This window comes from Echinops telfairi, unplaced genomic scaffold (genome assembly GCF_000313985.2).
Source record: "Echinops telfairi isolate 266 unplaced genomic scaffold, ASM31398v2 ScPeMD7_1;HRSCAF=3_0, whole genome shotgun sequence".
NCBI classification, from domain to species: Eukaryota; Metazoa; Chordata; class Mammalia; order Afrosoricida; family Tenrecidae; genus Echinops; species Echinops telfairi.
In genome coordinates, this window is record NW_022103896.1 from 59,447,337 (window position 1) to 59,463,044 (window position 15,708).

Sequence of the window (15,708 nt, forward strand, 5' to 3'; positions counted from 1 at the left end):
ACACACATGGGTCTCCTTGGGAAGGCGAATCAACCTTAGTTTACCAGTTAATCTTCTATGAGCCACGTGGCACCAATTATGTGAACTGCAAGTGCTAACACCTGCACACAAGGTGCATTGGCCTGAGAAAGCGCTACTAATGGACTCCAGCTAACGGAGGTGAATTCGGTGACTTAAGGATTTTGTGTTATGGGTTAACTGCAGCCTGGGCCCTCAGAAGGGCACCTCATACAAAGGGGACCCTGTTATTCCCCCCTGCAGTGTGCTCACAGGTTTATGGGCAGACCCTGTGGACCTGGGCTTACGTTCAACAGAAGGATTGCTCTTTTATCCCTTTCCAACAAGGAAAGGGAAGAGAAGCAGGAGACAGTCCAACCGGAAGGTTTTGCAGTATTATTTTCCCTAGGGTCATCTTGGGCATATAGCTTTATGTCTATTCCAAGTTTGCTTAGAAAGCTGCTGCTAGTACCAGGAAGCCTGGCTTTCAGAATTCTATTGTAAACCTGGGTGGGGGGAAAAGTATCACCCAGATGCCATTTGTGGATTATACTGATAATAATCCTTCCTTGTCCTAGAAGATTAAGTCTGCCTGGGGGTAACTGGTCAGCTGACTGGCTTTAAAAATAAATAAATGCTACTTTCTTATTGGAATTCCGCCTGGTGTTTGCCTGAAGTGTTTGCCCATTGGGCGATACTGCAGGACTGGACACTCCTCTGTTGACTGAAGCAGGCTGCTCACCCTTGCCCAGCTTGTTCAGTGTTGCCCAGAGTAACAGCAGGTGGCGGATCCAGCCCCTCCTTGATTACTGGGGATAAGTCATTGATTAAACCGGTCTGCTCCAGGTGCTTGTCCTGCGGGCTTGAAGCTCCCAAAAGGCTGTGTCTCACCTGGGCTGGAAAGCCAGGGTCTCTAAACCCTGGGGCTGATTTCTCTCAAGAGGCTGTGGTGCCCTGCTTGGATCCACAGGAGTATGACCAAAGCGGCAGGTCCCTGAAGAATAACAAACAGCAGGTGGCGGGTCGGGAAGCCATGCGCTCTGCCTTTGTCTGGAATGGATGACAGAGACTTGGACTTGGATGAGGACTACCAGTCTCCATTTGATTTTGATACAGGAGTGAACAAAAGCTATCTCTACTTGTCTCCTAGTGGGAGTTCATCTCTGCCTGGGTCGCCTACACTTCACAAACGTGGTAACTATGGATTCTGTAAAATTAAGTAGTAATAAAATCTCATAGGTGTGTTTGTACGCTAGACACCTTTTTAGTACTTGGATATGCTTAATAAGTGAAAGTGGAAATATTATGTGCTGTGTGTGTGTGCGCGCACACACTCACACACTTGTGCCTGAGTCCGAGTGGCATATCTGTGTGGCTGCTGCTTTGTCTAATGTAATTAACATAGCTGTTACAGATTCAAAGCCGCGAGGTTGATGGGTCATGAAAGATTTAGAACTTAGATGGCCTACTAACCCTTACCTAGCATTCCCCTAACAATTAAAACTTTTGTTCCCTATTGCCCATCATTCAGGATAAAGTAGAAGTGCCTGCTTTTTTGCAGCACCCTTGTCTTCTCCCAGTGCCGCACAGTTTATACCTGGGTGATACCACCCACTTTGGGAAACACAGAACATGCATTCAAAGGGAATTTTGCTGTTTAAAGTTATTACTAGTTACAAGAGTGTTGGGGCTTTACTGATCACATTGAGATCACTGAACTGCTAAGTGACCAAAGAGGAATGTGAAGGCCTTTGGTTCCAGTTGTATATGTAACTCTGGAAGACTCCCCGGATTTTGTCTTTGATAAATGAGACTTAAAACTCTGAAACATGGATTAAATTCAGGGTTCTGTTAATGGGTTTTGATCTGCATATGCAAATACAAAGATTGTCTTAAATGAAAAGCTTAGAGTGCCACCTGTACCTCTGGAAACGGTTGTTCCTTCCTAGCCCAGTATGACGTAATTCTCAGGGCCAGAGGCTCCGTTCAACAAGCGCCGTAGTCTGAGCAGGAGGCCGCACAAAGCTGGACACAGGCTCAGTCTCGACCTCTCAGGCCAGTTCCCTGAAAGCAAGGATGCTTTCCTGAGCAAACGCTAATTTAAAAAATTAATGAATAGATCTCCTTTTTCTCTTCTTGCCCCCAAGTCGATGCTGACTCATCATGCTGGTGCCCCCATGTGTTCAGAGTTAAGTGTACAGAGGAGATCAGAAAAGCCAGGAAGGGTAGGGCGTACGACAGTCATGGAGTCTTGGTTTGTATATTTGCTGACAACAGGGCACGTGTTAAAGCAACCTTCCTTTACCTATCGGTCGGTTGTAGTTGGTGCCATCTTCGGGGTGCAATTAGATTTTCAGGGAGGGAAAAATGAAAAGACGTTTGCTAGAAGTCCGAGCTGGTCTTCAGAGGTTGGGAGCTAGGGGAGCAGTCAGGTTCGTTCCCAAGAACCCTTTCCCGTTGCTCTCCTCTCCTCTCTGAAGAAGGACTTCATGTTTGGTAAAGTGCGTGGGGCAGCCCAAACGAGGAAGGCCCTCCAGGAGGTGAATGGGCATTGTGCTGTACCCATGGGCTCACCCACAGAACAGCTGCGAGGATGGCGAAGGGCTGGGCCGTGCTTAGTTCTGTTGTACGTAGGGCCACTGTGAGGTGTAACCAACTCCAGGGCACCTAGCAGCAGCAGCAGCAACAACAACAAATAACACGTGGCCCTTCTTGAACCTTTGTGATAAAGTGGACGAGCATCTTCTCCTGTACCCAGCCTGTAGAGGGGTGTGATCCATTCCAGTATCTAGATCTTATGGACAGGAAATGCGCCAACAGTAGGGGAAACTTGTTGTCGTTAGGTGCCATCGAGTCAGTTCCAAGCCGTGGAGACCCTATGCACCCCAGGATTCAACACTCCCCTGTTCTCCACCACCCTCCTAATTGTTCCTATGCGTGAGCCCATTGCTGCAGCCACTGTGTCAACCCACATCTGGGCGGCCGCCGCCTTTTTTGGCTGCCCCTCTACCAAGCGTGATGCCCTTCTCCAGGGGCTGGTCTCTCCTGACAACATGTCCAAAGTATGTAAGACGAAGTCTCACCACCCTTGCTTCTAAGGAGCCAGGAACTTGGGCTTGAGCTTGAACTTTGAGCTTGATAATGAAGTGTAAGTAGAAAGGAAGAAAGGCCTGGCAATCTGTTGGGACAAAAACAGCCACTGAAAACCCCGTGGCTCCCAGTCCTCCTTTGAAACACGTGGGCTTCTGTGAGTTGGAATGGAGTCTGGTTTTCAGGTGACCAGAGGCCATGAAAGCCCGGACAGGCAGACTTCCGGGCCTTATTGTTCCCTTTAGTTCCTCTCTGTTCCACGCATTTAGCTGTGCAAACTTTCCTTTTTCTCCATTCCAGCCATTGCCTTTTTCAGATGTTTTCTGTGAAAAACGAAGGTGATGATGGGATTGGGAAAGCCTTAGGTACATTTTGAAGGGTCATCTCCCTGCTACGGGCGATTAGAGTCATAGGATTAAAAATATATATGCACACACATACATATTAGCAGCTAGAGAAAAAAATATTACACCTCCCCCCAATAATTCATGTATCCATTAGAGCTCCAATTTCATAGTTAGTGAAAAAGAGTAGGGGATGAGAACTTTAAATAAATAGAAACTGCCCTGAGGCATTATCTGGTAAGAACACCGTGATTCTAAAACATTCAAATAAAAACGGAGATCTGGGACAGTGATTACCTATCTCAGTACTGGGCACCCCTCAGGGCATAATGAACCTGTAGCTGTGTGAACCCCAAGCCAGGCGTTTAGATGTAATGGATGATGTGTTTGTGCTCTTTGTATTGATACAGAGAGGCTCCTATGAACTGTATATTACAAATACATTGAGCTTGTTCATTCAGCTCTTGTGTCTTTTTAATCTGTGGATAAGAAGCCCTGCTAAAAGAGGTCCAGTTCCGAAAGGTTGGGAAGATTGATCCAAAAATGCATATTCTTTGATGTTTATCCAAAATGCCATCTTGGGGGAAATGACTAAACTGTGGGCAGTGTGTTCCTGAGAAACCATCCGAATGAAAGATAGGAGTGGGCCCAAGGACTGGAACAGAGAGAGGGGTTTAGCAGGAACTTCAAACTCTTTTCAGCAATGATACTTTATATGTCTCTGTTGAGCTCTTTTAAACATGAAAGGAGCCCTGATGGAGTAGTGTTTACTTGTTGGGCTGCTAACCACAAGGTCAGCAGTTCAAAACCACGAGCCACTACGTTGGTGAAAGACGGGGCTTTCTACTCCTGTAGAGTTACAGTCTCTGAAACCAATCAGGGCAGTTCTACCCTGCCCTATAGGGTCATAATGAGTCGGCATTGACTTGATGGTAGTGAGATTGGTTTTTTTTTTAATTTAATTAATCATTTATTGCGGGGCTCTAAAAAATCTTATAATAATCCATCATTCAAATGTATTAAGCAAGCTTGTACATATGTTGCCATCAACCTTTCCAAACATTTTCTTTCTGCTTGAGTCCTGACAGCGAGATATTATGCATGTAAATATGTAGAGTTGAAATAAGAATTTAACCTTACTACCTATGCTTGATGTACTCGGGCATTTCATGGTTTTCTGTTCCCGTCTTCTTTTTAAAGTATTCATCAGTACAACTAAATTAAGGTGACCAGACGTCCCGCTTTGGGCGGGACAGTCCCAATTTTAGGCGTTTTATAAAAGTTCTGATTTTTGGAAAGAATGCATGACAAGAAAGGGAACGGTCTATTTGGTCCATATAGACCAAATTTTTAATCAAGAACCCTCCCCCACCCTGGTCGATGGTGTCCCGCTTTAAATCTGGTCACCTTAAGCTAAATGGATTTCTCAGCCCATCGTTGAGAAACACCAATTTATCTTGAGTTTCAGCATCTGGAGTACGAACTCTGACAGGGTTTTTAAGTTTATCCGTTGCATTCCCTGCTGTTTCTCCCAAGTAGTGCCTGTATCTGTGAAGGCGATGAATGAGGGAAGGAGACTGGGAAGGGCTCGTTCACACCGCTCTCCTGCTCATGTGATAAATATGGGAAGAGTGAGGCTGAGAGGTGATGCCGGTCGCTATTCACCAAGTGTACTTAGCCGGGGACACAGTTCACAGATGTCCAGCCAGAGCTCTTTTAAAAAATCCACAACATCCCAACTCCTCTGGTGATGGGTCTGATGTGGTGGTGGTGGTTGCCCTGCCTTGTCACTAGTGTTGTTCTGGTCACTGTCAGTCCCTCTTGCCTTCCCCTAGCCTTCCTTTTACCCCCTGTCTCTGATGACCTCTTCCAGTGATCGGTCTTTCTTGATGGCCTGTCCAAAGGAACTCAGAGGAAATCTCACCACCCTTGCTTTTAAGGAATATTTTGGATTTTTTACCCTAAGAATGGTTTGTCTGCCCTTTTGGCAGTTCACAGAATCTGCAATATTTGCCAACACGAAATGGACAATACAGGACAAGTCCCTCTACCCTCCCTTTTGCTCAAGAGCTTGAGCCCATGGGTGTGGTTTGTTGATTTCTACTTGCTAGGGACTGGGCATTCCATTCTCTTTTCTGTTTTCCATCAGCACCTGTGGAGCTCACCTGTGGAGCTCACCTGTGGAGCTCACCTGTGCTCGCCTTGCTGCATTTTCTCAACCTGAGAAATTCCCTGAGTAATTCCCCCAGTGTTACTTACATAGAATCACGAGCCCTCTGAAGAGTTGTCTAATTTACAGGCAAAGTGCAGTCCTGCCTTTGTTATGTCTAGCAATTTCAGGAACTAGGAATCATTTGATAACTCTGACAATTAGTTTAATGCTGTCATACCTAGAACTCCAAAAGGTCTGAGAAATCAAACCAAAATTCCTTAGTGTATAGAGTTTTCCCCCCGACTTTTGTTTTACCCTTTTTGATTTCTGTGCTATCCTCCTACCCCCCACCCCCACCCCACATTTTTTCCCCCTGTCAGGGCTGAGCCGATTATTGAAAGTTTTCCATGACTGTTAGAGATTTTAACTAGCAAGCATCTCTATGGTGGATAAAATATAAATCAGGACAAAATGAAAAACTGTAAAATCTCCTGATAGAGAGGCCAGCTGAGGAAGGAAGTGACTTCCTCTCTGTTGTTGTTGTGAAGTGCTATTCTGACTCACAGTGACCCTGTGCACAACACCCTGACCTGCGCCATGCTCATGATTGTTCTTATGTTTGGGACCATCGTTGGCAGCCACTGTGTCAGTCCTGTCTGGGGACCCCCAATTTCTATGTGGCTGGCCTTTCCTGGACCCTGTGGGTGCCCCAGTGACTAGTTTCACACTGATAGGGGTTGGGGTGGGGAGTGACTTGGAAGTAATGAACTGCAGATTATGCTCCCTTGGCTTGCTAGTCAATTTAGGAAAACTTGAGGGAGCAAGGTAAGCATTGCTTTGCGATCTTTTCTTCCTCGTCCACTGTGTGAAGTCTCGAGGGTAAGCCTTCCTCTGGGAACTCTTCCGCTAGCAGAATCCCAGGTGGACATCGCTGCCTCAGTGGACTCCCTAAACAAGGCCCTTTTTGCCTCCTGTCCTTCCTTTTTAAACCGCCAGTGGTCCTTGCGGCCCAAGGTGTGTCACAGTAGAACTCTGCTCCATCGGGTGTGGAATGACTGATCAGGGTGAAAGTAGGTCACCAGGCTTTTCTTCAGCAGCACCTCTGCTTGGACTCGAACCCCCAACCTCTTGGTGATCAGACACGCTGGTGTATTGCACCACCCAGGACTCACTGCCACCACCTGGAGGTGGGTCAACTGGTTGTGCTGCCTTTTCTTCCTGCTGCTGCAACTCTACCTGCTCAACTTTCTCCCCAAGGGCTTGCCTGCACCCTCACGGGCACACATGGGGAAATCGCAGCCTGAAGAAGTCTACAGTCTGCAGGACCCTTGCTTGAATCCCCCCCTTTAGTAGAAAGCCCCTGCTAAGCAGCAGCTATGAACTGCTCGTGTCCTTTAAAACAGTACTCAGCCGAGTTCTGGTCTGATCTTGTCCCCCAGGGGACCTGGGACCCTGCCCAGAGACATTTTTTCAGTTGTCACACCTGGTGGTGGGGTGGGGGTGCCGGAGGTCTGGAATGCTGTACGTGACCTGAATGCCCGCAGTGGGCGGGGGTGGGGGGGTGGGGGTGGTGTTAGCTCCCAGAGGGGGGTTCCCAGGTCTGCTCTGCCACGCCTCCTTACTGCCTGGCCGCCCTGCAGCACTGATGGGACTTTTCTCCCTTGGAAAGTAGGAATGGGCGCAGCAGGAGGGCCCAGCGGCCAAGACGTAAGAAAAGGGAAATATCTTTTTACCTTGTATACTCTTCCCCCCACCAACAGTTGTATTAATGTATAAATAACATATTATATAATTGAATCATTCATTCACTTCTGGAGGCGTTGTACAATCATCACCACAATCTGTTTTTGAACATTTTCTCCAATATTGTACCCATCGTTGAGCTTTTTTTTTTTGGATGGTGCTGTGACAGATGATTTGAATGATATGCTGGCTCTAACTTTGGGTAAAGAGGGAGAGAGATATGCTCTCGTTTTATGCTTCAATAACCGATGAGTCAGAATCGATTCGTGGCTGCTGGTTGGGTTTAGGGTTTGTGCGAAACTGAAATCTCATGTTGTGTTCGGTTTAAAGGGTATGGTCGCTTCTTGGAAGAGCCTTTAAAAGGGGTGTATGCAGTTCTTGAAACATTTCCAGAGAAGTCTCTGGAGCAGGGTAGCACCTACACTCCCTCTCGCGTGGTAGAAGTGTGGTGGCTGTGTGCCTTCTAACTCACAGCACGCCTACAATGCTCTAACGCCACCTTGACGCCGAGGGATGGACAGATTAGACTCTGCGACCCCCACAGGACTGCCCGGTGCGTTTCTCCCTTGATGGGGTTGAAAGCCTCATCTTTCTCCCGAGGAGTGGCTGCTGGTTTTGAACTGGTACCCTCTGTGCACCAGGGCTCCTCCCAGGGTCCTCTCGGCCCAGGAAAGCAACCCGTGGGGCTTTCTAGGAGCAGATTGGCCGGTCTTCTCCCAGGCCACTGCAGGGGGATTCAAAAACTGCCTTTAGCCATCGCAGGGCCTGGGCTTGCTCTTTCTCAGCTGGGTGGTATTACAATTCAGACTAAATAACAGGTACCATAGACTCCTTCTCTGACATCTCCTTCCCTTTTAACTGACTGTTTGCTCTGTCCCACCCTCTGGGTCTCACCTCTCCATCCATCAGTCCATCTGTCCGTCCATGATTATTCCACTCTGTACACACTGTAGTCTAAAAATAGATGGCTGCTCCAAATGGTAGCAACCTTGGGTTAGATCAAATATAATTCAAAACATCTTCTTTTGGTTCTTTTAAGGAGAGTAGCGGTTTATGTCTGTTTCCGATGGAAGCCCTATGATAGGTCAACACAGTGACCCGAGAAGGGAATGTGAAATAAAACCATTGAGGTAAGGGGCTGTAAGCGAGGAGGGACTGGGTTCTTAGCGTTCCCTTCACCACACACGTATCCACCTATCCGTGTAGCCAGTTGCTGTTAACACCCACTGCTGGTGACCGCACAAGGGTCAGCGTAGAGCTGCCGCAGGGGTTTTCCATGTCCGCGACAGCTGATCCCCTGGCCCCTCTGGATTTCTGACCTTTTTCTTAGCTGCTCCTCCCAGGAACTGTTTGGTACAGCCCCTTGGGTCCCTTCCTCCCATCTCCTGCCGTTGAGGTGGTTCTGACTCATAGTGACCCCATATCAGGTTTTCGAGGCTGTAAATCTTTGCAGGTGGAGACAGCCTTATCTTTCTTCCGAGGAGCAGGGAAGGGCTGGTGGATTTGAGTCACCAACCTTGTGGTTAGCAGCCGAATGCTTACCAACAGCACCACCTGGGCTCTCTGTGGACTTGCCTCTTGTTACTTGCCATCAAGTCAGTGCCGACCCATAGCGAGCCTATGCACGACAGAATGGAACACAGCCCGGACCTGTGCCATCTTTACAACTGTACTTGCCTCAGATTCACTTAGCAGCCTTGGTGGTGTAGGGGTTGTACGTTGGGCTGGGATCTGCATGGTCGGGATTTTGAAACCAACAGCTGCTCCAAGGGGGAAAGACTGTAAACAGTTACAGGCTCAGGAACCCACAGGGGTTGCTGTGAGTCAGCATTGACTTAATGGCTATGAGAATTCATTTATTTAGCCAGCGTTGCCTAGTACCAAGTGTGCAGACAGCCTGTTGGGGCTGATAGTACTGGATTGAATATAGTGCTAAGGTCGCGTCTGGCCCAGCCTAGTGGGCATGCTTGAAGCACACATGACATATAAAGGTTATACCCAGCGCCGGGGGCCATCTCTCAGCTTGGGTTCTGGGTTCTGGGAAGCCACTGGGAGAAGACATCTCAGACTGAGTTTTAAAATGAACAGGCCTTTGGGAAATAACATGTGCAAAACACAAGAAAGAGCGATGTCTTCCTGGAGAAGCTGTGGGTGGGAAGCTGCGGCTGGAGCGTTTGGCTGGCGAGGGGCAGTAGCTGGAGAGAGAGCAGGCCGTCTAGCTGGTGAAGCACAGAGCTGGTCTGGGAGGCGGGCATCCATGGGAGGCTTCAAGCTGGGAAGTGACGCGGACAAGCGCGTGTTCTTTGACATGTCCAGACGCTGGTGGAAGGAGGGGCTGGATGAGAAGAGGCAGGCCTTCAAGGAGCGTTGGTAGAAGAATCTCCGTGGGAAATCATTAGAGGCCACACGAGGGCCGTAGCAGTGGGTTTGAATTGAGTGTGGGCTTACCAAGAGGGAGCAGACGAAGCACTGTGTCTGGTAGACTAGGGAAAGACCTGGGGAGAGGGCGGGAGCATCAGAAGAGGAGGCATTTCTGCCTGGGGTTGCAGAGATGCTAAATGAGACAGTGACCGGAAACTGTCCTTGATTAAAGGAGTGTGTGTGGCCAGGGGTGGTGGTGGCGGGGTGGGGAGGGAAGCAGAGGGTGAGTAGCAGGGAAAAGTTCCGGGAAACAAGGAAATGACACTTATGAGCCAGAAGAAATAAGCCCACCCAGTCACTGTGGAATCAACTCTGACTTTTCGGGGGAGAGCTCCCACATTCATATACGTGTTATAAAGACTCCTTTCTTAGCAATATGACAGAAACCAGACAGACTCAAATCATGCAGACGAGGGAGACCATCCGCATGGGGCCCTACTGTTGTCCTAAGGGTTCATGGCTTTGGGGCTGATTACAGAAGGCAAAACTAGGAAACAGTCACAAAATCATGACGGTCAGGGATCGGTGGATCACAGTGGCAAGTAGGGCAAGGGGCCACCAGGGGGTTTGTACGCAATTGCAGATGAGGATGGGTTCTGGGGCCCTCCGACCAGGATGGGGCATGACTCATGGCCTTGCAACTCTAGTATCCCTGCTTCTATCAGGGCAGGTCCCCCAGGAGCTGGCTGCCCTGTCTGTTCGGTCCCAGGGAGTTGCTGCAATCTGTTTTTAAATGCACACTGCCTAAGGGTAAAGCTCTTTCCATGAAGGGCCAGTGGTCAGAAGGAGCTCATCCCGAGAGGCCACCTCTGCTCCAGTTGGTCTTCCTTGGAAAGGCTGTCAAGGAAGAATGGCTGAAGGCTAGAGAGAAGCAGTCAAACAGGCTCCCGGCTGCTGGCTGACGTGGGCTGTCCCCAGGGCCGGGCAGGGGATTGGTGTTCACCAGCCTCTCACGTGGCTGAATTGTCGGTTCTAAACTATATGAAAAGGCTCTGCTTTGCTTTGAGATTTGTGGGAATGTGTGGCAAATGGGTGGCTTCAGATGGAGAAGGAAGGAGGAACTTGCTTGGGGTCAATCTTTATAATCTATAAACCAGTTCAGATCAACAGTAACGTTTGCTCTGTTCTGGGCACTGTCAGTACTTAGATAAAAAGATCAGGATCTTAAAATCAAGACTTCATAGTCTACAACTATGGACAATTTCCCCTGCATTCTTCATTTTCCTAGGCTTGTTTTTCCTCTTCTTTCTCTTTCCCCTCCCCTCTGTCTTCTGTGTCTTTGTCTCTCTCTCTGTTTCTGTCTGTCTGTCTGTCTCTCTCTCTCTCTCTCTCTCTCTCACACACACACACACACACACACACACACACACATACACACACACTTTCACTTCAGCCACAACTTAAGAATGACATCTTTCTCAAGTCATTTACAAGGTCTATGAAGCAAGATGTGTGGCATTTCATTGAATACTGTACATTATAGGGTGTATTATTGTTTTTTGTTTCATTAAGGAAAATCAGTTCTGCCAGTTTAGCTAAACATTCGTGCTTTATTGTTACTTAAAGTTTTATGGCTATTGCAGTTCTTTTAGAATTTTTTAGACATATATGGTGACCATGAGCCCGATGGTGAAGTCATTACACACAGGGCTGCTGTCCGCAAGGTCAGCAGTTCAAACCACCAGATGCTCTGAGGGAGAGAGCTGGGACTTTCTACTCCCACAAACAGTGACCGTCTCAGAAGCTCGCAGGGACAGTTCTACCCTGCCTGATCGGGTCCTTATGATTGGCTTTGAGTTGATGGCAGTGAATTTGCTTTTCTATGCCAATCATAACAATCCTGTGCATATTTTAAGAAGGAAAAAAATGGGCTGTCTAAAGTTTTCCTTTAAACGTCTTCATATTCAGGGTCCAGCGTAGCCTCATTTCTTTTTAATGATGAATAATTGACATCTGTTCTATTTATTTTTCTCACACACAAAACAATCTGTGACATAGCCTTTTGAAAGCAGAGAGACTTGCCGGCAGGTGGAGGTGCCTTTGACACCCAGTTTGCAGACTTTGAAGTGAGCTTGCAGGTGAGGAGCAAGCATTCCCAGGCTCCACCTAGCTGACTCATTGTTCTGTGTTTGGGGTAAGAAAAATAAGCATCTTATGATTGATGGAATGCAGTATTGTCTTTGTCGGTCCAGCCGCCTCGACATACCCTCCCCTCAGGTTCTCAAACCCTCCACGGAAGGGGCTGGCCCCTGTGGGGAAAGCCTGGGCCTTCCACCTCTGTTTCCTGGACCCTTTCTGTGACTTTGGGCATGTTAAGTAGTGAGGGCAGAGGGCCTTCAATTCCAGAATGAAACCAATAGTACTGCTCTCATTTGGGCCTTTATGGGATAAGATGTAAATATCCCTAAATTGTGGCTGGTGTATTAGGCCTTGATAAGTATTACTTATATTTTCTCTCTTTTTTAAGAGCATCCTTAGTAAAAAAAAAAAAATTAATGATGTCTTTTAAGTAATCTGAATTTTAAACAGTAACCCTGGAGATGCAGTGTGGGATAAGTGTTGGTGGTTTGAATAAGACTTTATTTCAACCGTGGTCTCTCTACTTTTAACTTTCCCACTATTACTTTGTCTTTTTAAAATGATTGTATCTGTTAGAAGGGGGAGGGGGAATGAAATCCTGAACTTATTTTATTATTTTTAATTAATAAATCATTTTCTTGGGGACTATTAGAGCTCTCTTAACAATTCATACATCAGTTATATCAAGCACATTTGTACATATGCTGCCATCATCATTTTCAAAACCTTTCTTTCTACTTGAGCCCTTGGTATCAGCTCCTCTTTTTTCCCTTCCTCCTCGTGAACCCCTGATAAATTGTAAAGTATTATTTTCATATCTTACCCCGCTGCTCTCTCCCTTCTCTCATGGTTCTGTTATTTGTTCCCCTGGGGGGATGTTATATGTCGATCATTGCAGTCGGTTCCCGGTTTCTCCCCCTTCTCCTTTCACGTCCCCCCCACCCTCCTGGTGTGCTACTTCCATTACTGTTCCTGAGTGGTTTATCTGTCCTGGATTCTGTGTGCCAAGAGCTCTTATCTGTATCAGTGTACATACTCCAGTCTAGCTAGATTTGTAAGGTAGAACTGGGGTCATTATAGTGGGGGGGGGGAAGCATTAAGGAACTAGAGGAATGTTGTGTGTTCCGTCTGTGCTGTGCTACACCTGGCTGAGTTGTTCCTTCCTGGTGACCCTTCTGCGCAGGAATGTCTAATTGTCTACCGATGGGCTTTGGGTCTCCACTCCGACTCCCATCATTTGCATTGGTATATTTGTTTGTTCTGGGTCTTCTGATGCCTGATACCTGATCCAGTCAATAACCTCGTGATCACACAGGCTGGTGTGCTTCTTCCATATGGGCTTTGTTGCTTCCCTGCTAGATGGCTGCTTGTTTGACTTCAAGCTTTTAAGAGCCCAGATGCTACATCTTGTAATAGCCAGGCACCATCAGCTTTCTTCACCACATCTGTTTATTCACCCATTTTTGTCTTCAGCGATGGTGTCAGGAAGTTGAGCAACACAGAATGCCAGGTTATTAGAACAAAGTGTTCTTGTGTTAAAGGGAGACCCAATTTGTCTTCTACCTTATAGTTACCATTGAAATATATGTACATAGACCTAAATCCCTATTGTTATATAGTAATATATTTACATATGTACATGCCTGTATTTATATCTCTATTAATGTTTTTGCCTCCCAATTCCTTAATTTATTTTAAGTTAGTTAAATATAATTTAATTTACACTTCTGGACTAATTAGTGAATTTGTTATTAGCTTAAAACAGTGGTTCTCAACATTCCTAATGCTGTGGCCCTCATGTTGTGGGGTGACCCCCCAACCATAAAATTATTTTCGTTGCTACTTCATAACTGTAATTTTGCTAGTTATGAATTGGGTGATCCCTGTGAAAGGGTCCTTTGACACCCAAAGAGGTTGTGACCCACAGGTTGAGAACCGCTGGCTTAAGGTCACTGGACTACAGTTTAGGAGCCCTGGTGAGATAGCGGTTATGCATTGGGCTGTTAACTGCAAGGTCAGCAGTTCGAAACCGTCAGCCATTTCATGGGAGAAAGATGAGGCTTTCTGTTCCTGTAACAAATTAGTCTCAGAAACCTACAAGGGCAGTTTCTACCCTGCCCTATGGGGCCACTGTGAGTCAGAATGGGCTGAATGGCCGTGAGAGGACTTCAGGTTCTTTATCTGATACACTTAGTAGCAGTTCTCTCCTGCTTCGTAGTTCTATAGCCGCAGGGAGAGGGACTGGGAACACTTGGTCCGGAGTGGATGTCGCAGTCGGAGGGCAGGAACAGGAAAGGCCCTGACTCTGGTAATTTTTGTGGTTCAGCTACTCAAATGGATCGGAGGCCTGTTTTTGCCAAATCCTGGTGTCTTTAACACATTTTCTGTTCAGTCACCCAAACAAAAACATTCTTTCTTTCAAAATCTGCCGCTTGCTCTCCATGTCCCCTACTATTACCTGGGTTTCGAGTCCAGTCCCCTGACTCCTGTGTTCCTCTAGCATTTTCCCTGGCCTTTCCCCCGTTGCACTGCTACCCCTCACTCTGCTCGCCAGTGACGCCTGTCCAAAGCACCACCTGTGGAGTAACCTCCAGTGCCTCCACGTCATCTACAGAAAGAGCGCTCCACAATCTTCAGCCCCATCTGAGCCTCTGCAATGGACGCTGTGCTTGTAAAGAACAGCGAGGAAACAGTCTGACATCTAGAAAGAGGAATAAAGCGAAATTTGGCGCCCCAGGGCTGCGGAAGCCTTAGCTTTGATGTAAGGGGATGAGACTGCTTCTTTGCAGTCTCCTGGATTCTTTGACTTCGTAGAGAGGCGTATTTGTGACGAGCCTGGTAAACTCTGCTAGTCTAGATACGACCGGCCATACCGCCAGCCTCCTCTTATCTTGCTGCTGCCTCTGTAGCCGCCGGTCCAAGGAGGATCCTTGGTCGAACTTTGCTCTCGGGGCTCCCTCTTCGGGGCGGTGGTATCATCCTCTGGTCTCATTTCTGAAATGGCCCACTTTCTACCCCGAGGAATGGAAAACGGACCACTCTCCTCCATTAGAGTTTCACATACCCTGTTAGCCTGCTCCCACGTAGTCGTTAGGGTCTGTGACAATGTCAAGGTTACGTATTGGACTGCTAACTGCAAAGAAGCAGTTCTAACTCGCCAGCCACTCCAGGGGAGAAAGACAGCTTTCCACTCCCGCAGAGAGTTAAAATTTCAGAGACTCACGGGCTAGAATGTCCTGTAGGCTAGAATGATAAGATTTGCAGTCCCCGAAATCACAGGAGGCGGTTTCCCTTTTCCTCAGGTCTGATAGCAGTCAGCCCCGACTTTGGGTTTGGGTGTAGAGCTAGTCGTTTGAAGGGCGTTACAAAGAGTGGCTGAAGAGTCACCAAGTGATTTCACTTCACTGCAGTGGCGGTGGTAGTATTCGAATTTTCCAGAGCTATGGCAGTCGTGCCATGCTGGTGCTTTTCCGTACCTGCTGTTCTAGTCTTCTTTAATGTCCATTATTTTCCCAAATTTTCATCCGGTTACTCCGCTAAAACAAAGCGTGCTTTACATTTTCTCATGTTGATGATTTGCTGCCACCTACAGGCGATCATGGGAAAGACAGAACAGGGAGTCACCCAAATTAGATTCGCTATATAAAAATCTCAAGGTCATCTTTGAGGTGTGGAAGACCAACTGCGGTCCGCCCCACTTCCCTTTTGCAGTGAATTAATTTCCTTGAGAGCCTACCTGAATACTTGACCTCAGATTTTTTTTGAATTGTTCAGGCACGCATAAAACATTATCAGCCACGGCATATTGCGTCATCATCCCCGCGCCGCACCCCCCCACCCCCACCCCCCCGTGCCTTGTAGAGATGGGCACAATATAATGGA

The 15,708-nt window shown here is 47.4% G+C and overlaps 1 protein-coding gene across 7 annotated transcripts in view; it reads left to right on the forward strand.

The window, feature by feature from the left end:
• Positions 1-882: 882 nt before the first annotated feature.
• The window catches only part of TPD52 (tumor protein D52), a 177,476-nt gene continuing 162,650 nt past the window's right edge, over positions 883-15,708 (forward strand). For 4 of the 7 annotated variants that reach the window (XM_013006740.2, XM_045287457.1, XM_045287631.1 and 1 more), the window contains exon 1: positions 885-1,191. In XM_013006740.2, the coding sequence (XP_012862194.2) occupies positions 1,053-1,191 (139 nt within the window). In that variant the 5' untranslated portion in view covers positions 885-1,052. Of the gene's footprint in view, positions 1,192-15,708 lie in introns of all 7 variants that reach the window. The other 3 variants (XM_045287516.1, XM_045287555.1, XM_045287488.1) reach the window with 2 other exon arrangements.